Here is a 25,285-nt window from a genome sequence, read left to right on the forward strand (position 1 = left end):
CCCTCCTCCTGCTGATGAGGTAGAGGGGCTCGCAGAGATTCATTAGGTCCCCTCTGTCCAACCACAGCCTTTCTTTGAACCAAAGAACCCAGAGCTTTCTTTGTAACGTCTGCTTATTTTAGCAAAGGTTTTCACAATAGTATGAAAGAAGAATTTTGTACAGCGCATCTGTAAATATGAAACCTTAAATATCCCTATTAGCATTATGTAGTCCTCCAAGGGTTAAAGAGATCTGAAAGATTCTTGATTTTAGAAGTTCTACATTTTTTAAATAAAAGTTGGGGGTTCTGTGTGGTGCAGTTGCCAGCAGAGGCCATTAATTGCCTATCTTGTGGACCATTTCCTGCATGATAAAATCAACACAAGGGGTCCAAGAAGGCAGCTTGCAGCATTGCAATGCTTGCTATGGGTGCCAAGTTCATCTCTTAGCCATTTGTGGTGGTTCACAAACCGTGTTGTTTTGCTGTGACGTTAGCAGCATTTCTATGAAATGTGGCCATGTCAGAGGTTCTCTGTTGTCAAGCTGGCACCTGGGAGAGCAGAAAAGTCAGTACAGCCACTGGCATTACGATCTTTTTAGGGACTCTGAGACGGTACAGCCGAGTCTGTGTTTTTGCTGCAGACAGCTGATCCACTCTCACTTACGACCAGCCTCGTGCTCTGCCAGGCCGACCCTGGCCGCGAGAGCAGCCGGGGTGTGCCCGCAGGGGAGGACGGACACCTCCGCACACATGGCTGCCTCTGTGCGGAGGCCTCAGGAGGAGACTGGGGCATGATCCAGGTCTATATCAGGATTTTGCCTAATAGTAAACCACCGCAGATGTGTCAGCTCACATATGCCTAGAATAACAGTTGGCATTGATATTCGGCTACCTTATTTACAACTCTTTTTGTGTGTGTTAAATTAGCATTTCCCTTTCCTTCCAGGAACCACCACACACCCCTCAGTCCTACCGAAGCGTTTGGGGTGAACAAGCCCGTATGTGGCTGGCTTGAGCAGGCCAGGGGAAATGCTGGCTGCTCTCTGCCAGGCTCCCCTCACACCTCGCTTGGGGACCCTTTCCAGAAAGGAGTGACAACAGGCTGCCTGGACTTCACCTCCCCTTCGTTAGAGTCATGGTGAGAGAAGGGATCGTCCCCAGGAACATAGAGCAGTGTGTGCCCAGTGAGAGCAGCTGTTGGGCTTGAAGGTGCACAGAAGGGTGGGAGAGGTAGGTAGTGAAGGAGGGGGAAGATAGCTCCTCCTTGAGAATAAAAGAGGGCCAGGCATATCTACGCACAAACATGTTAGATTTGAGGGTGGGGAAGAGAGAGCAGTCGCCCTCAGCCTGAGGGGGGAGGAAGGCGCACAAGCTCCGTGAGGGGCCGGGGCGGGGAGGCCCCGCCGGTCAGGCAGGAGCTCCGCGTTCCCATCCCCTTCCCCGAGGATCTGCGTGGCGGGGCCGGCGTGAAGAAAGCGCTAGCCCCCGGCCCGAGGAAAAGGAGGGCTGCGGCTGGAGGTGACCCAGCGGCGCCGACCTCGGAGCCGCCCGCCCCGTCGGTCGCTCACTCGCTCCCTCCCTGCCTCGGAGCCGCCCCGCCACCTCCCTCAGGGCCGCCCCGCCCCGCGGCCCCGCCTCCCCGCGCGCCACCGCCCCCCGGCGGGCGGGAGGGAGGGAGGGGGGGAGGGCGGGCTGTCGGGGCCGCGCACGGGGACGGCCCGGGCGCCATGTTGGAGGGTTGCTGAGCCCGGGGTCTCTGTGTGTGCGCGGCGGCTGGTGCCCGTTTCCTGCGCGGGGCGGGGGGGGGGGCTGGAGGAGGGGAGCGGCACGGAGCGGGGGGGAGACGCCCAGGCGGATCATGGATGTCGAGAGGCTGCAGGAGGCTCTGAAAGGTGGTGCCGGGGCTTGCCGCGGAGAGCGGGGGGTGGGGGGAGCGGTGTCCCCACGCTGAGGGGGAGACAGGGGTCTCCCTCGTAGCCGAGACTCTCGTGGGCGGAGAGAGCGCCCTTCGCTGAGGGCGGCAGCTCCCCTCCGCCGGGGACGAGGGTCGGGGTCCCCGTGCTGTGAGGAGGGGGCTGCTCGCGTGGGAGGGAAGGGGGTCCCACAGAGTGGGGAGAGACCCGGGGGCTGCCTGGGTGGAAGGGGAGGGGTGAACTCCTAGTCCCCACTGCCCTAGCGATCCCCCTGGGCTTGCTGTGGGCTGCGTGGGGGGGAGCAGCAGAGGGAGGTTAGTGACCCCACCGGCTCCCCTCCTCCTCCAGGCCCGGGGCTCCCCTCGCCTGGAGTGCCCTCTTCTCCCCCCGCATGCCTGCCTGCCTTCCCTTCCTCGGCCCTCGCCCTCACCTTTTCTTGTTCTCCCTCCCCAGTCCACTTCTGTGCTAGCTTGCCTTGCTGGATGCAGCCTGAGGAAATCAGCCTCTTTCTCTGTTGTAGCTGCTCAGAAGAAGTTGCAAATCAACTTTTGCTACTCGGATGCATGTAGTTTCTTCACACGAAAATATTAAGTGTTTTACAGGGCTGGGAAGCTGGTGGAGCTCTTGGGAACAACTAAAGCATTGTGAAAGCGTGAAAATATTTTTGTCGGAGCTGTACTGATCGTTAAAGCAAATAAATAGCTAATTATTATGAATTTTTGCTCTGTCCTATCTTCTTTTACCATTCTTCTTGTGTCGTTCTCATACCAACAGATTTTGAGAAGAGAGGAAAGAAGGAAGTGTGTCCAATACTGGATCAGTTTCTTTGCCATGTTGCTAAGACTGGAGAGACGATGTAAGTGACTTTTTCGGTGATCTTCAGTTGTAGCTCATAACACTTCTGCATTTTAAGTCAATGAGATGCTACCTGGATTCTCTTTTTGTCTGTAGATTGCTTCCGTGAGCTAAATAAGCTTGCCTTAGTTCCCATTTAATTTTGGGTGGATTAGTTTTGTTTGCTGGTAGTTAGTTTTATCTAACAGGGAGACTTTTTGTATAGGCTTTGCTCAGGGGTATCTGTCAGGTCTTACTGATCCTGCTCAGTACAGTAAACCTGTTGCTCTTTACATTTTATGTGACATTCAGGTTTTTTAAATGGAAAGTTTAGCTCGCTGTTGTAATGTCTGTTGTATACTGTGGTAATACTTGTTGTATACAGTATCTAATAGTATTATTTACATAGAGATGAATGGCTTAGATTATTTCCTTCTAGGCTTTGTATATCACGCTGTGTGATGATTGTGTCTAAATGCTTTTGACGAAGAGGGGAGAGTCAGTAGGTGCGCTCTGCAGAGGAGACGTGTGGGCACTAACTAGCTGCACTGAATTTCCGTAATCGCCCGTTTGTCAGCTCGCACCGGAGTTTCACTTTTCCTGGACTTTCTTTCACAGATCACCCTCGCAGATTTCCATCCGAAGGTGTGATGTAGCTGGAAGGAGCGGTGTTACAGGCTCCTTGTCAGGGATGAGCGCTAGTGCTGCGCTGGGTGACTTCCTTGCTGGATCACTATTTGGCAGGAAGGGGAAAGGCTTCCCTGGGTGCCTTGCTGTAGAGTTGCTCACTTTCTGGCTCCCGGGCTGTCTCCTTGTTTTTGAGGCCTAGTGCCAGACTACAGGCTTCAGCAAGAGATACGTGCTTTTACCAGTGTTTTGTTAGCAACCAGTGATCGCAAGGGCTTTGTTTGGGTTTCTACAATCCCTCTAACTTGTAAGAGGTTTGTAGGTTTTGGTGGGGTTTTGTTTTTGGTGGTTTGGTTGTTTGTTTTTTTTTTTTGGTAGCTTGCTAGTACTGCTTGAATTAATGGTTTTCAAAGAAAAACAAGTTCTGAAATGTACTTTGCTCTTTGAATAGAAGGCTTTGGCTCAGCAGAAATATACAGCTGTAACGCTTAATATTTTAGGGTAGTACTTGTTTTAGTATGGGCTTACTGTGGTGTGTTTTGTCTGTATAATATGTTTAAAATATTTTTCCTGATCTGAAATAATTCTTCAGGCTGTTTTTATTGTTTCTGCCACTATTGGCTATATTCCAAAGTAATTTTAAAAAGTGATTGTATAGGGGCAAGTTCTTGGGAAAATTCTTCCCTACGTGAAACTTGGAGAATGAATAAACTCCTGATTTTATTTCCACGTGGGAAACCTAGATTTTTTTTTTTAATTATTATTTGATTATTACAAACTATTGCTTCAACCTGAACTGGTATCTATCGTCTAAAACTTCATGCAGACCCTGGCCTTCTATGTTTCCAGGGTTTTCTTTGTTTTTTTTTCACGTCTGTAGCTTTTTTCAGCATTCTTGAAGCTTTCAGTTGCATTCAATTGTTTTTTAAAAAGTGTCGGATGTGAACATCAGGACTATCTAATATAATCTGGAGACAGACATGGAAATACTGTTCCATAATGTTTAATTTGCTTCCCATTATCTGCCAAAGTCTGTATTTCTTCATCAAATATGCTTCTGTTTTCACTGATGTGTTATGTATCGAAGTATCAGGAAGAAATGAGTAAAAATTAAAATCTCATGGTAAACATTCATGTAAAGGTTGGTAATATGCATTATAAGAACTTAATGTATTTTTAAGCTAGTACAGCTTGACCACTGTAAAAGTGTTACTGACTACACAAACCTACCAAATACATGTTAATTCAAAATGAGCTAAATATTCTTTATTTCAAGTTATGCAAAAGTAACTTATTTAATAGAAATCTAAACCACTAATAAATAAAGGTGAAATCTAAAATAATAGTTTGTAGTGACATTTTTTAGGATTTTTATGAAGTTCAGGGCTCAGTGTGGGGGGAAAAAAAAGGATGGTTAAGTCAGGGGTAATTACACAAACGGTTTGCAGACTTATTTATTGAAAAACAATGGATCTTATTCAGTCACAGCCTGTTCCTGAAGTAACAAACAAAAAGTACCCGTGTAAGTGAGGACCAAGGCAAATAAGGACAAGTGAAATGTGAAGTATTTTTGCTTTGAGTTATTGTTGTTTCTAGGAGAGTTATATAGCATTCATGGGGGTTCTCTCACTTTTTAACTTACTCTATGATGAATACTGATTTTTAGATGATATACTGCAGTCTACATCCTGGGTTAAATGTAAAGCGTTCTCACCCCCCCACACCCCATACCTCTTCTGGACATAGTTGCAGCAGATCTTGTAAACAATTAGTAAACTTAGTTTGAAAGGGTGCTAATGAAGTAAATTAAAATTACTTTTAAGGTTCTCATCAAAGCATGATCGTGGCATACGTAGCTTGTTTAACAGATTGAAAGCATGGGCTCATGTCAGGCCGTTGGGTACCTCCCTGCCCCCATTTGTTTCAATGTGCTTATTCATCTGAGTGAGTTACGAACAGGTAGACGCAGGTTTAGGTTAGGCTGTAATTTTACTAGTATTTCTCTTGGCAGCAGTCTTGGCTAACGCGGCCCTTGTATCACTATTTAACTTGTGCTTGTTCAACTGTTTACGTAGCTGCATAGTAACCTTGAGCAGGAAACTGCTCGCAGTTGTAAGTAACTTTCTTTTTGGCAGTACTGTTTTTAACAAGGTTCAGTTCATTGATCCAGCTTGTTTTGTCCATTGTAACTGGTATGTCAAACCCTAGCACAACTGAAGAGGCGGTGTAGGGGAGGAACAAAGGGTGAGAGTTGTATAAGCCAGCGCTGCAGCTATGATAAGGCTCTTCAGAGTGTGTCTTTATTGTAATTAAAAGTCTTTTTCATTTACAAGGAAGATCTAGAATAAAAACGTTGCTAAATTTGGTTACGTTATCAGCGTAAACTTCGTTGTGTTATCAGTACCTTGCAGTAAAAGCCTATAACTTCATCTATTTGAAGTTTAAGCTATCTTCTTGTGCAAAGTTAACCATTCACTTAATTGTTTGTGAAATTATGTCCTGCATTTACAAAAGCCAGTCTAAACTTCCTTTATTATAGGTGAACAGAAGCAAAAGCTTGATTGCTTGGCTACTCCAAAATATTTTTGTTTCTTAATGGTTGCTATGGTAAGACTTAGCCTTAGGTGAGATATAAAGTTTATGGTTCAAACTTTTTTAATCTTGTGTTGAGTCTTGGGACTTTTTTCTTTTCAGGGGAGTGATGTACTCCTTAATTGAATTGACTTTTTACTAAGATACTAACATGGAATTTCCTTAGTGAGACCAAGTATAGTCAGGGAAGATCATTATAACCTCCTTTTCTCTAGTTTGTAAAAGATCAGCGTGACTTGCGAAACTGAGTAAAGTGAAGAGATATGGAATTTGTTACTTTTAATACTTTACTGTGTCTGAAAGGCTTCTTTAAAAACAGGATATGTTTTTGTGCTTGTTTTTTGCATAAGAAATCCACTGATCTACCTTTTGTGAAGTAGAAACGGCTTTAAGAGGTGGTACAAAAGTCACAGCACTGCAATACTAGAAGTGAAATGCAAAAGTGAAATATTTTTTTGTTCTTCTGAAGAATTCTTAAAGAATGGATATGAAGATCACTTATCGATTGTGATCTTGTGTCTTGTATTTAAAATAACATTTTTCTCTTACCACTTAGGAAAAAATCTTGGATTTAAAATCACTCTGCCCCTTCAATAGCAAAAATGTTTCTAAACCATTTATTTAGGTACTTCATCAAGGAAATCCAATTTGTTGGACTGGAAAGGAAAACTGGAATTTTCCTTTGGTTGTAAAGTTGAAAATAAAACTTAGAAAACAAAAGCAATCACAAAAATTTACGTCAATTTTCTCTGCATTTCCCCCACTCCTGCTCTGGGGCAGGCAACCTATAAAGCACAGTTTTAATGGCTTACTATAGTGGAAAGTATAATACAGAAGCTTACTGACAGTGAAGGAATCCAGAAATAAGTAGTGAAGTACCAAAATCTGGGGAGATACAGTATATAGGCAGAAGTGATTAACTCTAAACTAGTTCTAGGCTTAAGTAGAGGACACTGGCCTGGCTAGGATGTAATGTATTTATACCAGTTCTTGCCCTGAATGCAGTATAAACAGCCGTTAAAATACATTCTGTTTTTATTTCTTTGTGTAGTCAAATTCTTTCCTCAGAGTTTCCCTGGAAGATCTGGAATATTAATTTGCACCTCATCTAAGCCTGAATACAGAAGTTGTCTTTTCGCTGGTTTCCTTCAGGACCAACATAAATGCTTTTCTGCCAAGTTTCTTGAGTCAAGTTTAATACATGTGATTGTAGAGCAAATATGAACATCTGTAGCATCACCATAGAATAATGTAATCTGGAAGGGACTTCTGGAGGTCATCCAGTCAGACCCTGTACTCGGGGGGAGCTAATTCCAAAGTTAGTTTAGGTTGCTTAGGGCTTTGTGCACCTCTTCTGAAAATCTCCAGTGATGGCAATTGCATAGCCTCTGTTTGGCTCCCTGTTTCACTGCTTAACCGCGTGTGCACTGGAAAAAATGTTTCCCTTGCAGCAACCTGGAGTTTCCCTTGGAGCAACCTGGGACCACTGCCTCTTACCCCTCATTTGTGCATCTTTGAAGGGAGTCTGTTTCCATCTTGCCTGTACGCAGTTACCCCTTCAGTGGTGAAAGACCAGTTAGATTCCTCCACCATAGCCTTCTCTTTTCCAGAAGACATGCTGCCTTAGCTTCCCGCCTAGGTTGTGTGCTGCAACTCTGTTAACCATCTTAGTGGCCTTCTGCTCATCTCAGTCTTTCTGCTGTCTTTGGCGTTGCATGACCCCAAACCGGACAAAGTGTTGTGGTTATGGACTCGTAAGTGCCAGGTAGGAGGCGTAAAAACACTTTATCGGATATTACAAATGTAACCCAGTGTGCAGGCAGCCTTTGTCACAGCAAGGCCACGCTGACGGATGTTCAGCTTCCCGTCTACCAGCACAGGTATTAGTCCCAGTATTGACTCTGAGCAACGTCATTTGTAAGTGGTTGCGGTTAGACTTTGGACCCTGTTGATCAACCGCTACTGTGTAGGCCTGATGGTCCACCGAGTCTGTAGCTATCCATCTTGGCTACAAAGATGCTGTGGGAGACTGTGCTGTATGTCTTGCTAAAGCTGAGTTAACAGTGTCTGCTCATCTTCCCTCATCGACGGAGTCAGCCAGGTAGATCAGGGACGATTTGCTGTTGGTAAATTATATAACTGTAAATGTAAGTTACGTAACTGTAGTTCTATCAAAGATAATGGCAAAAGGTATTTTTGACCCTTTGGTACTGTTTCATGTACCTTATGTAGCAGTGAACATTTTTTTTTTTTTTCTTACTACATCTTTGGAACACTTTTTTGGACCAGTTTAGCTTTTATATTATTTCGTTACAGCAGTGAAATAGTTTGTCAGCTGTAGAAAAGATGTGAGTGGAGATACGAACGTGTATGAGAATAAGTTCCCATTCTCAGCTTTAGTGTTTTAATGATGTATTCTGAACTCTCGTGTAGTAATTTCCTTTCTTATGTTACAAATATGTAGGTTTTTGTAGCCATATGTCCTTTGGCTTATTTTACGTGCTTAAATTTGTCTACTTTTTTCTATAAAGTATGTTCTCTAGTTTTATTCAACTAGCAGTTTTGTTGATTGACATGTGCATGCTAGTATTTTTTGAGTAGTTTGAAAATTTTGTTCTGATTTGGAGGCAAGTCATTACCTGGAAATCTTTAGAACTACTGGGGGAATGTAATTCCTTATGTTGTGGTTTTTTTTTTTTTTTAAATGAAATAAAACAATTCTCAAGTTCCTGCCATAATAAACAGGATAATATTTTCTGAAAGAAGTCTGTGTGCCTTTGTTAGTATAGGCCTCTTCCATTTCCATGTTCTCAGTGAAGCAAGAGATGTGAGTAAACTTCCTTGCATTGTTTCCTACTATTATTCCTCACTAACTCCATTCCACTAAGTGGCTGGAGTTATTCCCCACTAATTCCCATTCCACTGTGTTTTCTGTCTCGTAATCCACTGATGCCTCCAAAGGACAGGAATCTTGGTTGAAATGCCTGCTGATTTATCTTTGTCAAAGATAGTTTAGCTTCCTGGCTCTCTTACCTGTATTATAAAAAAGCATGTATGTATCAAATGTACAGTTGTAGTACTTCAGAGGAATCAATTGTGATACAGATGAAATCGCTTGCTCCTTTAGGAAACGCACACTATTGTAGTGTTTTATTTTAAATGCTGACACTTCATATCTGTTGGGAGTGGGGTGTACAGTATAAAGGTCGAACTTTAACTGCCATTATAAAATGTGCGTGATGAACTGATCCTAATAAACTTTAGTCTCTCTATAGACTACACATGTAAGGAAAGACAAAAGGCAAGCTCCTCATAGCAATGCTAACTTTTCAGTGTAATTGGACTATTTTAACTGCAAATGTAACTATGCGCATGTAGACTTGCATTTGTAACTACGTCTTTCTTCCCTGTTGCTATATACAGTCTGTTCTTATAAGCACACTCCCTGCCAGTCTTTTTGCAGACAGTTCACTGTTACTTTGCACAGAAAACCACCCCACCACTCATTCTGTAGCAGTTAATACAGTTGCATGTGCTTCTGGTGGTCACCTGTAGTAGTATTCTGTTCGCATCCTTCTACTCTTCAAGCTCAGTTTTCCTGCATTGCTTAATTGGATTTGTTCTCATGCTCAGAGTTTCTGTCCGTTCTTACCTTGACCTCTTAGTAATGTTTCTTCACAGCTGTAGTGGCTGCCTCAGATTACCTGTCTCTTTTCCAGTGGGCCTCAAGTCTCCTGTTCCATGGTGGCCTTGCTCATTACTATTTCATTTGGAGTACTTTCCCAGACATTTGGGTGTTGTTCCATTCCATACTACACTTTACAGTAGCAAGGATGTTTTTCTGTTTTGACCTTGTAATTGATGAGCCCTGCTCCCTCTTCCTGTCTGCAGATTTTGAGAAGGTTCGTGCTTGATGGCACATGTTGGGGGGAAGGAACAAGGCAATGGTGCATGCAGAAGGGAGGATACGAAGCAGTCTGGTTGTCTTGGGGGGGGGGGGGTGGTGAATTATCAAGTTTGTGGATAAGCCAGACTGATGCTGCTCTTCCACAAAGCTGGTATGTGACTGGCAGGTCTCAGTTTTAGAAATAATGCTACTTGAAGACAGTTACAAGATTTCCGTGGTGGCTACACCTGGTGAGGCTTTGCTCAGAAGTGGTAAGGGAGTGTGATGTTGCAGAAACGCCTAATGCCTGTTATTAGGTCATTGAAGTAGGGTATACCTTGTCAGCCGAAGCTTAGTGTGTGTCAGCTGAACTGCATTGTGTAGAAGCCAATTGGGTGGCTTTTGTTTGCAGTTTTGGAAGGAATTAGCAATAGAAGTGCAACTTACCTGATCCTAGTAGTACTGCTTTCAGACCTGAGTGAAGCCTGTGCTTTTGTGGGACAATGCATGAACTGGCAAGCATAGGAATACAGTGCAAACTAAATTCAGATCCAGAAGTAGTTGCACAGGGTGCATTTTCCTTAACCTCGTTTCCCAGCTTTATTGCTCAATATAGTAAAGATATGGTAGTATTATCTTGGTGTGGTCTACTGCTCTTCTGAGGTAACCTGTGGATCTCTATGCACCGGTTGTTTAACAGCTACACTTACCAGAGGAGTTACAGCATTTCTTTTGTTTCTTTGGCTATTCTGTGCAAACTGGTGATACCTGGAAGGACTTGAGTGTCCTGTATTAGTAGATATGTGGAATTTAGTTTGCCTATGGAAGAGGTGATATATTTATATATGCAATCATCCAAACATTAATTTTATCTTGCTCGGAGTGATTTTTCCATAGGTAGCTCCTATAGAGTTGGTAATTTTAACTTGCTGCAAATTCAGGAAGACTTTTAAATATGCTTCACTTACTTTTCTTAAATTTTGTCTCCTGGGCTTCTGCTGCTATACAGTTTTATTGAGAAAGTGTCATCTATTTAATGTTTCTGTATTCTGCCTGCATCAGCTCCAGAGTACTATAGAATTATATTGTGCGTTTGCCTGATGGATTATTTTTCTGTGCAATTTCTGTTGAATGGATGCACTCTGAATTGTGCTGTGGAATATGCACAGCATCGCTCTTGAAACATGCCTTAGTGAACGCTAATCTGTTCAGGCAAATTTTATCTGAAATGGAAATAATTAAAAGCTAGGAATAATCCACAGAATTGTTAGAGTTGAAATAAATACGGTTGTCTAAATTTCAACAAAATGTCCAATCATGTTAAAAGCAGATCTAGACTATGTAAGTGGTTTTTGGGAGGTATTTTGACACAGATAATGCCTGTCTGCTCTTGACGATCTGTTTGGCTAGTGCTATTCAAATGCAGCTACAGTTATCTTTGGTAGAGCAGATGAATATAAATGTTCTTAGGGCTCATGTGATTGTAACTTGTGAGAGAAGTCGGATACCTTCCCCCCTCCTGAACTTTTTGTACTAGTTGCTTAAGTGATACTGTTTACAATTCTAAGGTTGATGTGAATGCCCTTTAATTGAAGTTTAAAGATTAAAAATGAAATTTCAAGTATATGGTCACTGAAATCATGCCTCTCTGAAATAATTAGTCCTAGTATAGTTTGTTGTAGTAATAATTGGATCAAAGTCTTGCATTAAGTGTTGTAGAAATGTGTAGTAATCTAGTCCCTGTCTTGAAGATACATTCTACAGAAATGAGGCAGATACGGGCTGAGAAAACAGTTGCTGTACACAAAGTGATGAGAGTTCTGACCAATTCTGTGTGTTTTATAATTAAGTTATGCAGGAAATACTATTTAGAAGATTGTCAATCAGATTAAGAAGTACACAAAACTCAAATGATTTTAAGATAATCTAGTACAAAGGGTGCTAAATGAATTTTTTTACAAAGGTAAATGTAATAATTACACAGAATATTGGTGTGCTGGTTTTGGCTGAGGTAGAGTTAATTTTCTTCACAGTAGCTAGTATGGGGCGATGTTTTGGATTTGTGCTGAAAACAGTGTTGATAACACAGGGATGTTTTTGTTATTGCTGAGCAGTGCTGACACAGAGTCAAGGCCTTTTCTGCTCCTCACCCCACCCCACCAGCGAGCAGGCTGTGGGGGCACAGGAGGTTGGGAGGGGACACAGCCGGGACAGCTGACCCCAACTGACCAAAGAGATATTCCACACCATATGGCGTCATGCTCAGCATAGAAAGCTGGAGGAAGAAGAAGGAAGGGGGGGACATTGAGTGATGGTGTTTGTCTTCCCAAGTCACCGTTACACGTGATGGAGCCCTGCTTTCCTGGGGATGGCTGAACACCTGCCTGCTGATGGGAAGGAGTGGATGAATTCCTTGTTTTGCCTTGCTTGTGTGCGTGGCTTTTGCTTTACCTATTAAACTGTCTTTATCTCAACCCATGAGTTTTCTCACTTTTACTCTTCCAATTCTCTCCCCCATCCCACTGGGTGCGGGGGGGGAGTGAGTGAGCGGCTGTGTGAGCTTAGTTGCCAGCTGGGGTTAAACCATGACAATTGGTAAAAAAATTATCCAGAGCTAGAGAAATAAAATCTGTTCGGATGAAGTATCTTGTAAAATATGTGACAGTAGGAAGATACTAAGTCTGCATATATTGTGGCACAAGTTTAGTGTGGTTCCCTGAACTAGTGATTTTTCTACATAATAGGGGGGAAAAAAAAAGTAGCTAAATTGTAAATAAATTAAGCATAGTTGATATTGCTCAGATGGGAGGACTTAGCTGGTATTTGATGCTTATCCAAAAGTCTATGTTTGTAAGACTTGGAAAGCTTTGTAGTTGGTGTGCGCTTTATAGGAAAGTCAATATCTGGGGTAATCGTTCCACTTGTAATAAATCTTGAGATTTATAAAAACTGTTATTTGAATATGTGCATAAATGAAATAACATGAAGAATAAGAAACCGGAGTAAGGTAAGAATTTACTTATTGGTACACAGTGCAGAAGCACAGTAAGTGGAATAGTTCAGTAAATACACCAGTTTATTCTTATCAGCCAAAGGTAACTTCAGGTAAATTTTTTCAAGTGGAAGAGTGAAATTTAATGAAAATACCATTTACTTTTACTTTTGTCTTTATAGATAAGCCACTGCTGGTGGTTTGTGGAAGTTTTGAAGGCTTTCAGTTACTTTGTGCATATTGCTTTCCACTCTGCTATAAGGAATTCAATTCTTGAATGAAGACTCTGTTGTAATCTTGTACTTTTTTTGTTCTGTGGTCAGTTTTTGCCTTTACAATAAAAGAAATTTCAAGTACCAATGAAAGGTACTTGAGTGTGGTTTTAGATAGCTATATTAAGAAATGTACTTTCTTGAAAAATTCTGAGTCCTAGTTCAGGTTTTTTCTGTTCTGTGGAACAGCTGTATTCTGTTGGAGTCAACTGACTATTTCTCAGCAGAAATCAGAATTAGTCCCTTGATGATTACACATACTACTTTAATGTCTTCATCAGCTGTCTGTTTCCATAACTAAGTCTTAATCTTTGTTGTTTCTGGCAATAGCAGCAGTAATTTGCAAGTAGTAGAGAGGTGAACACTCATACTACTGAAGTAGATGTAGTTCTAATGTATTACAGTTTTCGTGGCTCTGGAATGAGCTCGTCGTGCTTACAAGGAGGAGAGCAAAGGCTTAATTTAGGCCGACAACAGTCAGCGAGTGAAAATGGAAATATACCTTCTGTGCTTGTGGGAAATACCAGTTTTTCCTCTTTTGAGCTCTTCCAATATATTTTTAATTAAAGTGAAAGGTAACATGAGGTCAAATCCTAATGAAGATAAAACGTGAGAGCGTTTTAATTTTACATGAGTTATCAGGTGAAAGTGAACAGGATGCTCCCCCAGGCAGAATGCTTGCCAGTGTGTTTTCCTAACAGGAGTATACTGTTTACAGCAAAGCACAATGTTCCAGTAAATTCACTGTGCTGTAGCACCTAAAGTTTAAAATTTATGTCTCATTCAGAAACACAGATTAAGAATCTAGCACTTTATGGCTTTAATGTAATGTTAGATTGAAGGGTTTGTCTGCTTGCCAGAAGCATTTAAGAAACTAGTCTACATTGATGCACGGGGGATTTTACTGTGTAAATCTATTGTCATTGTTTGGAATTTCCTATGTTAATCTGCACTGTGTGGATGGTGAAAATAGAAACAATGTGCAAAATGATGACACTAAAATTAATTGCATCAAAATAGTGTTAAAGTAAAGCACAGGAAGTAGGAAAAAGTTTAAAATTCAATGAATATTTGAAGCAAGAGTGGAATTCAGTAAGGTATGTTCTTTTATCTGGTACGTGAGTGCAGGTGCTTAAAGGAATGGCTCTGCTCTCTACTAGTCACATCACACATCTTATTCTTCCTTATCTGTAGCATTAATTTTGTGGTTAGATTAGTGATCTGCTTCTCCTCCCTGTGTGTGGGATCACAGGAATGTGTGGGAGCAGCAGAGCAGGCTTGCCCCTTTTGGTGTAGACCAGGTATAGGGATAAGTACGTGTGGTGGGGCAGTGCCGTCCTTCTCTGCACTGTGATGAAACCCCTGCGGAACTACAGCATAGCTCATCTCCCCATTAATGAGAGTTCAGTGTTGCTAGCTTTCTACGCCAGAATTTTTCAGGGGTATTTTCTGAAAAAATTGAAAGCCATTTCTCTACCATTGAGCACTCCTTGTTAAGAAGCAAGCTTTATTATTTACATAATAAATAGTGAAATAGTAATTCCTGTACAAAAACTTAAAATGTCAAATGGCAACAGTTTGTTGGGGGTTTTTTTGGTATGAAAATGCTGGGGATTGTGTTTTACAGGCAGTTCTTAACAAGATTTTTAGCTTGTGCACCCCCTTCTATGTAACTGTGTACTTCCAGGTATCCTTGTTTATACCCAATCAATATATCTGAAATTAGGGTGTGCTAAGTAAGGTGAAGGTTAAAACAAAACAACAACAACAAAAGAATAGAGGGAGTAGGCTCTATCTACTGTCTTTCCATCCCAAAGAACAGAGGTAACAGAGGAAGGAGATGAGTGAGAGGAAGAGAGTGGCCTCGGTCTCCTTTCCCCCAGAGGACTGCAATCTGTCAATTCCTCTGCACAGCTTTAGCTACTGACTCTGCTGGAGAGCATCTCTTTGATGGTGCTCTGGTTGCCGTGCTGCTGCCAGGGAGTGGGACAGTCAGTCCTGGGCAGGCTCCTGACGCTGACTCCCAGGTGCTGCCCTTTCGGCAGCCTGGGGGGAAGGGAACCACCCTGGGGCTTCTCGTGCCTGGGGATAAGTTCTGTGTTCTCTGGTGGCAGAGATGGGTCTTTGATTTGAGAAGTGGCGTGTTCCATCTAGTCCACAGTATTCCTGGTTGGATGCATCTTGCATAGCGGCTGTGGAAGAGCACACTGGAAAGTTTGCCACCTTGCACACGGGTTTGAATTGGATATGATTGCTTCATTTTCTGTGCCTTTTGACTTTTCAGGTAGTTTTCAAGATCCCGTTGATAAACCAGAACAGAAAAGGAATTAACTTGTTTTGGATGAAACTTTAATTTTGCTTCTGACAGCCTGGGGAAATTACTGTGTCTTAGAGTATATCTTCATCTTCTATGAGCTCTAGAGCAAGGCACAAAAGAGAGGAAACAGTTACTAAAGTTGGGAAGTTATTTCACTTAAACACCTGTTTCCTACTAGCAAGTCTCTGTGGGAGTGTAATCGAAGCCAACAATAATTGGGGGGGCGAAGCTAATATCTCGTATCTTTTGTTACATGTTAAGTGAATCCCTCCGAGATTGTCCTCTGGTTCTTTCCTTCTGTGTTCTGAGGACTTTGCCTTAAAATCAGTTTAGGTGAACGTGAAGTGTTTTCATCCTAAATATACTATTTTGTACTTCTTATTTTTTTATTTCTGCTTGTCAGAGAGCAGTAGGAGAAGGGTGGAGAGGGAAGTGCTTCCTTCTTTTACTAAGTTCTGATGGGTTTTTTTATGGCCTGTTCAATGAACAGAATCAATAGTAGATCTGCTTTGTTTTCCTTTTCATTTAATGTTCTTTGTGGTATGTAGCATCTCTCCAAAACAGATGGCATCCTCTTAAAATTTAAACCAATTTTGTAATGAACTTAAACACTGTGAAATCTGAAGACAGGCATCCCACCAGGACTCCTGGGACTCTTAATGTTTTAAGTACATAGCTAGGTTTCTAGAAGCTTAACTTCCCTTCAATATAATGTTTTTCTTAATTAAACCTGTAATCTGTGAAGCAATTCCAGAAAAATACACGAAATAATTGCAGTACCTTCATTTCAGGAGGTAGCCTTATTTTAGGCACTCTGAATTCTTCCTCCTGTTCTTTGGTTAATTTTAGGTTTTGTCCTGCTTACCTTCCATGGGTCTTATTGAAGTTTGAAACTTAAAATCCTGTAGAGTTTGTCTAAAGTGTGCAAGCCATATATACTACCGTAGTGTTACGTCTGATATTTTAATACAGTTGCTAAAAAGGAGATAGGTAACTTACCCTAGTTGTCTTCTGCGCTTGTGGAGACTTGCAGTCCAATCGACACAATGTCTTAAGTCATGTAGTAATGTTGGGGATCACTGTGTTGTAGCAAAGCCTTCCAGGGTAGTACTAAATACACGAGAAAGAACTGTATCGCTTGTTCAACATAGATAGTTTTTCTTAAAAATAGTAGGGAAAGCACTGCGTTTGTATGAAGGAGGTAGGGATATTGCAGTTACAACTTTGTCTCCTTTCCTTGTTCTCTGAAAGTTAATGTTTTTCTGTGATTCTCCAGATTGCAAGACTTTCCTCAGGTTCTTAAGTTGCCTTTCACTATTACTTCTGTTACTTGGGTTTTAATGTTTGTCAAATCTTGCTCAAACAACTTTGTTAAATGTTTCTGGCTTTTTGCTCTTTTTGTTGAAATTTCAAGTCCCGAAGTGAATATGCCAAGTGGCAAAAGAATCAAATACAAAAACTTGTCCGATAGTTGGAAGAAAGTATCAGTTAATTCTCTGACGTACAAAAAACATCTCGATAGTGCAAGCTATTGACAGAGGGTTCTCCTCTTTCACAATAACCAGCGCAGTAAGGGAGAAAGCTGCTTTCTCGGTTTTATCAGTACAAACATTTTGAGTAAGCAGGAGATAAGGGAATGGGAGAAGTCTTTTGCACTCTGGGAGTGATAGGATTAGATTATTTCTATGTAAAATGCAATTTTGGTTTTGATGCGCATGTTTGGAAAGATGAATTCTGTGCAAATCATGTTAGTAGAGAAGCAATCGTACCTTGCAAGCAACTTTGTGTTAGTAATTCTGTTAAATCAAAGCATAGCATCAGATTACTTGAACGGTTTTCTGCCTAAGGTGACCTCTGTCCCTTGTTGAAGAGTGCTGTTTATCAAACAATTGGTGGATTTCTAAACTTGGTTGATGTTGCTTGGCAAACTTCGGTTGATCTGTAGTAATGGATTAGTTCAACAGAAAATCATGTAGTTCAAGTACAGGTGTGAAACAGTTTACTTCTATTAGAGAACAAAGTTATTTAGGATTGTGTTCTTCCTTGTTTCTGCTCTGGTAATGCTAGGTTATGTCCCTTGCTAAATTAATCTTTTTTTTTTAATTCTTCCTTCCCTGTGCAATGGAGATATTTTTGCTGCCTCATCAACTTTCAGTGAATAAGTACATTATTGTTGTACTGCTCTGACTGTAGAGTTTCCTTACACACCTTTGTCTTTCTTCATAGGGCTTAACTTTCTCGTCTTCACTTAGTAATTCTGACCCCGCCTAGGGTTTTGTGTGTTTGTGTGCGGGATTTTTTTTTTTATTTTTATTTATTGGTGGGCTTTTTGCATAGCCTGTCATTTTGTTTAATCTCTGCTCATTTCATGTCTTATGTCTTCCCCCACCCTTTTTTTGCCTTTTCTCTTGTTGCCTCTCTAATTATATGTAAATATTCTCAAAACTTGCTTATGTTTCTGGTATTATTGGCTGTTTGGTCAGGTGCTGTCTGCTTTCCTGTTCAATTTCTGTAAAACACAACTGAGTATCTTCAAACACTGAAGTCTCTTCCATCCATATTTCTCTGTTTATGTTTCTAACATCTATCTATCTATCTATCTATCTATCTATCTATCTATCTATATCTCTCTCTATATATCTCTCTCTCTGCAAGCTGTAGTTCTGGAAGTGTGCTGTGGTTGCTTCTTTTCAGCCATTCGTTACTGCCTCTGACTTTTCCTTGCTAGGTGCTTTTTTCATAAAACTAGTTTCTTCCTCTGATTTTCTGTATGTCAGAGCAAAACCTTTAGGTTGATACGAGGGAAGGATGGTGCAGGAGCTAGTGGGAGGGAAGCAGAGGACTCTTTATTTAAGAAAAAATGCCAGCTTTTTTGTCAGAAATGCCAGCCATTGTCACAAATACTCCACAGATTTGGAGTATCTGAAACTACAGGCTCGTTAGCCCAGGGGAGCTCTCTTTGTACAGGTGTATTTACACAGGATGACCCAGATATTGTAGTGAAAGATGCTTTAGATATACATAAAATGTGTATAATTTCAAAATTGTCATTCTCTAGAATGAAAGTACACTGAACCAAAACACTTTAGGATCAACTAATTTTCTGAAGTTGTTTCTGAAGATATTGTTTCTGAAGATATTTTTACAGATCATACAATGTTCATAGGAATCTTTTTCTTTGTGAGTGGCTATAAAAGAGCTCTCAAAGTTGCTAGTACAAATTCACAAGTTAGTGTAGTGGACAGGAAAAGCATGGTTTGGAAGCCATAAGTGTGCATTTAGAAAAGGCTGATTATGTACCATGCTGAATGGGAAGAGCAAGTATTTATAAACAAGCCTGCTCAGAAGAAAGCGTGAATAGTATTTTCTCCATGGAATTTCTTCAATTTGGTTTCCTTACAGAGCTTGAAGTGTTTGTCAGCTATTTTCCAGTGTATAAAACTTAATGAGGTTGTACATAAAGCTGTGGGGAAGTTTTCTTTTGCTTCCATTTGGCTCTTGATTTAACTACAGAAGGTATTCACCAAACTTTGCTCATTTTCAGTGTCTCCCATTTTGTAACAAAGCACCTAAAACACGTCTTGCATCCTAACGCTGGAGTTGTTCTCAGGGAGCTTGTGATACATGTGGAAGATTTTTCTTTTCTTGAAAACAGATACTCACCATTAATCTCTTCTCACTACTATTGTCTGGCTTTGTAAGTGACCAGTCCTTCAATGTATGCTGATAACTTAAAATCTCTAGAGGTGTAGATATGGATTGCTTTGCTAATTAGGAGGATATGCCATTTTTAATCTTAATTCTTGTGTTGTATTGGCTTAACAGTTCTACCCATGTTTTATGAATGGTTTTCTCTATGGATGAGATGCAAGTGAGTTTCAAGAGTTTAAACTAGCTGATATCAACTTCTACATGTCATTTTCATAGACTGGTAAAACAGGAATGGTAACTTTCCTCTTTTGAGATTCTTGATCACTTCCACTGAAGTAAATGGAAATTAAGAAAATCTTACTGTCCCTGCAAAATTTTTTTTTGTCAGAAGTGAGTTCATTATTTTAACAAATTCTTTTTTCAGATATGCAGCCAGATACTTTTCAGTTTTGTGGATTGATTTGAGTGTAATCTTTTATAAACAGTTTAAAAATAGTGTTCAAACTTTGCAGTACATTGTCACAAGTGTAGACAAGTTTCTTTAACAAATACACATAATTAAGGTTGCTTGAAGTAAGATTCTTTTATATAAATCCTTTATTAATCCACCTTGTGTATTATGTTTCTTTTCTGAGGGCTTGTTCAGAGTTAGCTTAAACTAGAGGCATAGTACACAGCTGTCTCAGAGGTAGACTGTCAGTGTCTGATAGCATGGTGGTAGGTGCTGCTGTTGCTAACGAAGGGACTGGCTTTGAGGGAAAAGGAAGCAATTGCAGTTCTGGGTGAAAGCAGAAGGAGCAGAAACCTGCTTTCCAGAGCTGCTCCCCCTTGCTTTTGAAGTCTTTTCTTCCTCCTGTAGGAAAAGTGTGTAGTTCTGTCCCCTTCCTAGACACAGAATGATAAGTAGATGAAGTAAGAAAGAGGGGAAGAGGGACTGCTGCTTACTGGATTGGTAGGAAAGGCAGGAAGGAGGTAACTGAAGGGTGGTGTGCAGAAGTTGGAGACTCTTCATCCTAGGATAATGATGGAAGAGTCAGCCCTAAAAGAAATGAGTGACCTGCACTGTAGCCTCCAGAAACCTTCCTCCCTCTTCCTGCCTTCCAGGAATCCACTGCGTTGCCACTGCAGGACTGAATTTTGCCTACACAGTTGAAGAGTCTGGAGCTGACTCAGTCTTCTGTGGTGCAAGTAACATTTCCTGTTGAGTGGCTGGAGTTCCCACGTAATTTACTCATACTGGGATAAAACTGTTCATCAGAAACCAGTTGCATAGTTTGAAAGTGCTTCAAGACCGTCATCTAAATGGGAGCATGTTTTAATGTCTAAATTACAACACTGAGGTCAGGAGATTATGCTCTAGAAGCATGAGACACCTCTGTGACTTCGAAGCAGTTGTTTATGGTATGAACTGCAGTTGTATCTATGATTGCAATGTGAACGTACCGCTTGCTTTTAACCAGTTAGCTTTCATGCTGCTAGTAGTGCAGCCACAGCAGCAGGGAATTCAGCAATGGTGGAAAAAACCCTGCTTGAGAAACTGAGTAAATGTCTAAACAGCAAGCCTGTCCTGAGCCCCTGCCGCTGTGGTTACACTGCTTCTAGCAACAGCTTGTTTAGTTGATTTAAAGCTGGTGTTGCTATATCTGGGTTAGCTGTAGTCAGGCTTGTGACTGCAGGATGAGTTTATCCTTAAACTCTGCTGCTTCTGTTTGTAAGCTGGACTGTGTCACCTGGTTGGCAGTCATTTATCAAGTGTTATTTTGAAATACAAAATGAAGGATGCTTTTTATGTCAGTATTGCGATGCAAGTTCTTAGCCTTTTTATAATAGAAGAAATACTACTTTAAAATACTTGGGTTTAAAACAAGTGACAGTTTTCTAGACTTCTATAAGGGGCAAAATGTTACATTCTTTGTTTTCTGCAGCTTCAGTGTTGTAAAGAGGAGCTGGTGGGTACTGCTTTCAGGCAGTAGATTGCCGTTTTAAACTTTATTGGCTTTTGGTTTATTTTGGCAACACAATACTGATGGGTTAATAGTCTATGAAAAGATAAGTGTTATTATTTAGCAAGAAATAAAAAACAATGAAAACAACAGCTCAAGTTTTAAAGTGTGGAAAAAATATTTAAATGGTGTTGTCAAAGAATGTTTAGAATAATAGTGGCATCCCCTTTCATGAGGCAAGTAAAGCTTTTGGGATGCTCTATAGGGAGTAATCCTACTCTGGCATGGGGTTATTTGCTGGGTCTTTTCTGTCTGTGTTTTGTGATGTGCTTATGTATTAAATCTGTGATTTGTTATGAAAGCTTTGGTCTCATGGTGGTAGCACTGCAGAGTTGGATAGCTTTTTAATTTAACATTTATAGTAGTAATGCCTAATACTGTACATCGGAAACATTACAGTATTCTGCTTTGGCTGTATAATGCTAATTGGAGCAATAATCCAGTGAGACTCAATGATGCTGTTTAATCTATCCATGCTGTTCCCTTTTGGGACCTTGTTTCTTCTTTCTTTCTATTTTTGTTGCTGGTTTTATTATTATTCGCTAAGTCCTGCATTTCCCCTCTGTTGTCAGGTGCTTAATGGTTTCTTGGGAAGGAAAAGGGAGGTTTGCTTTCCTCTTCGGATTTCCCCCCATTCTTGCAAATTTATCACTCCTCATAAAAGACAGGGGTTTTGTGTTTAAATCTCTCTTAAACCTGAGCTAAGTTTTTCCCCCTTTTCATGTCATAATTATTTCTTTGAGACCAAGGAGAAAATTAAGGCAAAGATAACATGGCACTGTTTTTCTGGTGAAAGTAGGCTAATATGACTTAATCAGCCTGAGGTTTTATATTTGGTAGTGCTGGTGCTTGAGAATAGCATGCAGGACACAAACGTTGTCACTTTGCTGGGGAGTCACCACATGTAGTTCACAGCACAAATAGTTGTATCAGCCTGACAGAAGGTCAGATGTTATGTGGGGTTGAAAATAGTCAGGGCTGTTTAAGCTAGCACTGCTACCAAAGACAGCCTGTAGAAATACAGTCTTTGGCTAAATAGTATTTCTTTCAGCAGGAGCTGAAGGGCTGTCCAGGGGTTCAGACTTTACGCTTGTTATTTGAGCCTGTTCATTCCAAATTGCATATGTTACAGATAAATGTCAAAGATAATTTTCTCTCTCTCTTTATTGTTGGTTTGTTATTCTCCCTATTTCTTCTTTTTCTCCACTAGTATCTCCATCCTGTAGCTGTGAAAGCTCCTGCATCAGCATTAATAGAATAAAATTGATAGTAACTGAACTAAATCAGTTGCTTTCAAGTTGCTCCCTATGATGCTAAGAAATGCACTAGCTAGAGGAGGCCCAGAACTACTTCTGTGACTGTTGTGTGGGGCAATTGCTGTAGAAGGGCTTTCTCAGCAGTTTCCACCTTGTCTATTGTATGCAGTGCGAGAGATCTATTTTCCTGAAAATTTCAATTTATAGTATTCTGTAAATGATAAAACTTTAAGTTGTAAGGCAGAAGGTAATTTGGAAAGATCTTAATAGATTACTTACTGTTGTGGGAATGTTTTTCAGGAGTCAAAGTTGTTTTGCTCAAATATTCATCAGCCAGTGCTAACTGTGATACAAAATATATTTGCTTTTCTGAGAAAAAGAGGTACTATTAAATGCTTTTAAGGTGCATGGATACTGAGCAGTTAGTTACAAAAAGCCTTTCAGTAAGTCTTTGTAACAGAAGCAGATAATGCTGTGTACAATTGCTGTATGGTTTCCAGACTTGACATGCTTTTTTTTTTGTTTTTTGTTTTTACCTCCTTCTCTTGTGAGCTCAGTGAAAACTTTAGGCAGCATGAAGGCTCACTGGTAAATTGTATAGAATGTGTGCATATTTCACGCACATATTTGTGACATGTGTCACAATTCATATTTGAATTGTAAGTGGATATTGGTTCTTTAAGGTAATGGCTTACCCTGTTGTTAATGGCAATTGACTTGTGTAATATTGTTCTACTGTAATTATTTAAATAGTTACCATGCTTTAACGTCAGGAAGAAAAATAATACTGCATTACTTGCCTCATTTATCTTGGGACTGGCATACCAGCATGAATGTTGTTTTGCAAACATAAAGTTACGCTGTTTTTCTGTGGTTTTAGGGCTGACTTGCATATGTCTTAATTCTTGTGTTTTATGCAGGGTTCAGTGGTCTCAGTTTAAAGGCTATTTTATTTTCAAACTGGAGAAAGTAATGGATGATTTCAGAACCTCTGCTCCTGAACCAAGAGGGCCCCCCAATCCAAACGTGGAATATATTCCCTTCGAAGAGATGAAAGAAAGAATCCTGAAAATTGTCACTGGATTTAATGGGTATGTATCATTTGTTTTCTAAAATCAGGATAACAAAAATATTTTCCCAATTTTTAACTTAGTAGTTTGTACTATCTGTCTGTGACTGTTCATTTTGTTTCCTCAAATAAATGAGCAGAAGCAAATCTATACTTTGGAAATACATTACAGTAGTTTCAGAACTTTCACTTTATTACTCTGTCTTTGAATGAAAATTATGACATCCTGTGACGTGTCAGTTACTTCAGTTTTTTCAATATGTAGTTCGTTTTTAAGTAATACAATTCAGTGAAGCATGGTATTACTATGTGCATTTAACAGGTAAAATTGAAAGAAATCTGCTTTACTATCTATGTATTTTGAAATACCTAATTGAAAGAAGTCCTTTGGTGTTCAGTTCTTAATTGCTTTGTGGCAATTCAGTAGCTTTTGAAGAAGTAATGCCGTGGTAAACATAGTGCGACCAGGAGGCAAGGTGTACCTGGTTTTGAATTGTTAAATTGTGCCAGATTCAAACTTACAGATCGAGTGATGCTTACTAATTGAGAGACTTGGGGTATTCGATCTATTGCTGACAGTGTCTTAGATTGAAGTGTATACCCTTTGCTGGTTTCATAATTATGGAAGTTGTGTTTCCTTTAAAATAAAGCTCCTGATTTTTTTTTTTTTCTTTTTGTCTTTTATTTGGTGTGTCTACACAGTATTTTTCTTGTTTCCAAACTGGATTACATACTTAACATAAGCTGAGTCATCCTGCTTGTGGGTCTCAATGCTTGCTTGAGAGACTTTTTCAGCATTTTTCTCAGCTTGTCAGTAAATGGGCATACTATAAAGCTTGCTTCCCTGTTACCCTGAATTTTCAGATTTGGAGGTGCTGCTAACACGTCCTTAGTATCATAGTTTGACGCTAGGATAATAATTTTTACTGTCATTGTTCCATACTGCTTAATTTCTTTGCAGTTTAAGTGTCTCTTGTAAGTCAGATGTCATCTTCTCGCCCCGCCTCCCGAAATTGCTCTTGTGTAGGAGCCTTCTAAGAATGTGAAATTCAGCTTGTTCTCAGCTACCCAATATTTATACCGGGCTACTTCACTGAAGGAATTTAAAAACAAACCTAGCCTTTATGCCTGAGTCTGCCTCTCTCCCGCCTCCCCCAGCTTTTTGTTAATGCTTCACTGCCCACAAAACTTGTAATGTTCTCACATGGAGACAACTAATGAATGGGCTGCTGTTATCTTCTGTTGTTCCAAAGTGTACTAAACAAACCGCTGGGTGACCAAGTCTGGAGCTTACTCTGTGGCTGTGCTATTTTGATCTATTGCTGTAACACTTAAGAGTGCTCAACTTCCTCATACTTTGAAGTGAACCACCCAGTCTTTGAGGAAGCAAACTGCGTACATTAGTTACCTTAAAGAAAATAATACATTAGGACATTTCAGAATCTAGGATTGTAGAATAGTTCATTTAACAAATCCTACAACTCCTACAGTGAGGATATGATTGTGAAAGCTGAATCATGTGGAGATGTGTCCAAAAAGTAACAGCAGGTTTGGGTTTGTGCAATTGGATATATTCAGGCTTCTTACCTAGAGTTGTGGATGTCATTTCAGGGTACCATAGTGGAGAAGGAAGGTACTTGATGTGACTTTATTATTAGGCTGTTTTTATTGGTGTTTGTTTAAAAGAGTGAAGGAAAGAGTTCATTAAAACTAGCTAATTTTTTTAAACTTTTCTTAAGGGCAGAGAAGTAACAAATTAAGAATGACCCCTGTTTTGGGGTCTTTCTAGATGAAGTGTCTTTTAAAGAAAGCACAGACTGGCTGTTTTAACCTTACTGTATCTTACCTGACATTGTGTAATATGCTTGCAGAGCCAGATTCTCATGCTATAC

The 25,285-nt window shown here is 40.5% G+C and overlaps 1 protein-coding gene across 1 annotated transcript in view; it reads left to right on the top strand.

The window, feature by feature from the left end:
- The first annotated feature begins 1,809 nt into the window (after nucleotides 1-1,809).
- PPP4R2 (protein phosphatase 4 regulatory subunit 2) overlaps nucleotides 1,810-25,285 on the top strand; it is a 33,543-nt gene continuing 10,067 nt past the window's right edge. The window contains exons 1-3 of the mRNA XM_076346661.1: nucleotides 1,810-1,873; nucleotides 2,669-2,750; nucleotides 23,245-23,415. Of these exons, the coding sequence (XP_076202776.1) occupies nucleotides 1,840-1,873; nucleotides 2,669-2,750; nucleotides 23,245-23,415 (287 nt within the window). The 5' untranslated portion in view covers nucleotides 1,810-1,839. The remainder of the gene's footprint in view (nucleotides 1,874-2,668; nucleotides 2,751-23,244; nucleotides 23,416-25,285) is intronic.

This window comes from Aptenodytes patagonicus, chromosome 8 (genome assembly GCF_965638725.1).
Source record: "Aptenodytes patagonicus chromosome 8, bAptPat1.pri.cur, whole genome shotgun sequence".
Taxonomy (NCBI): Eukaryota; Metazoa; Chordata; class Aves; order Sphenisciformes; family Spheniscidae; genus Aptenodytes; species Aptenodytes patagonicus.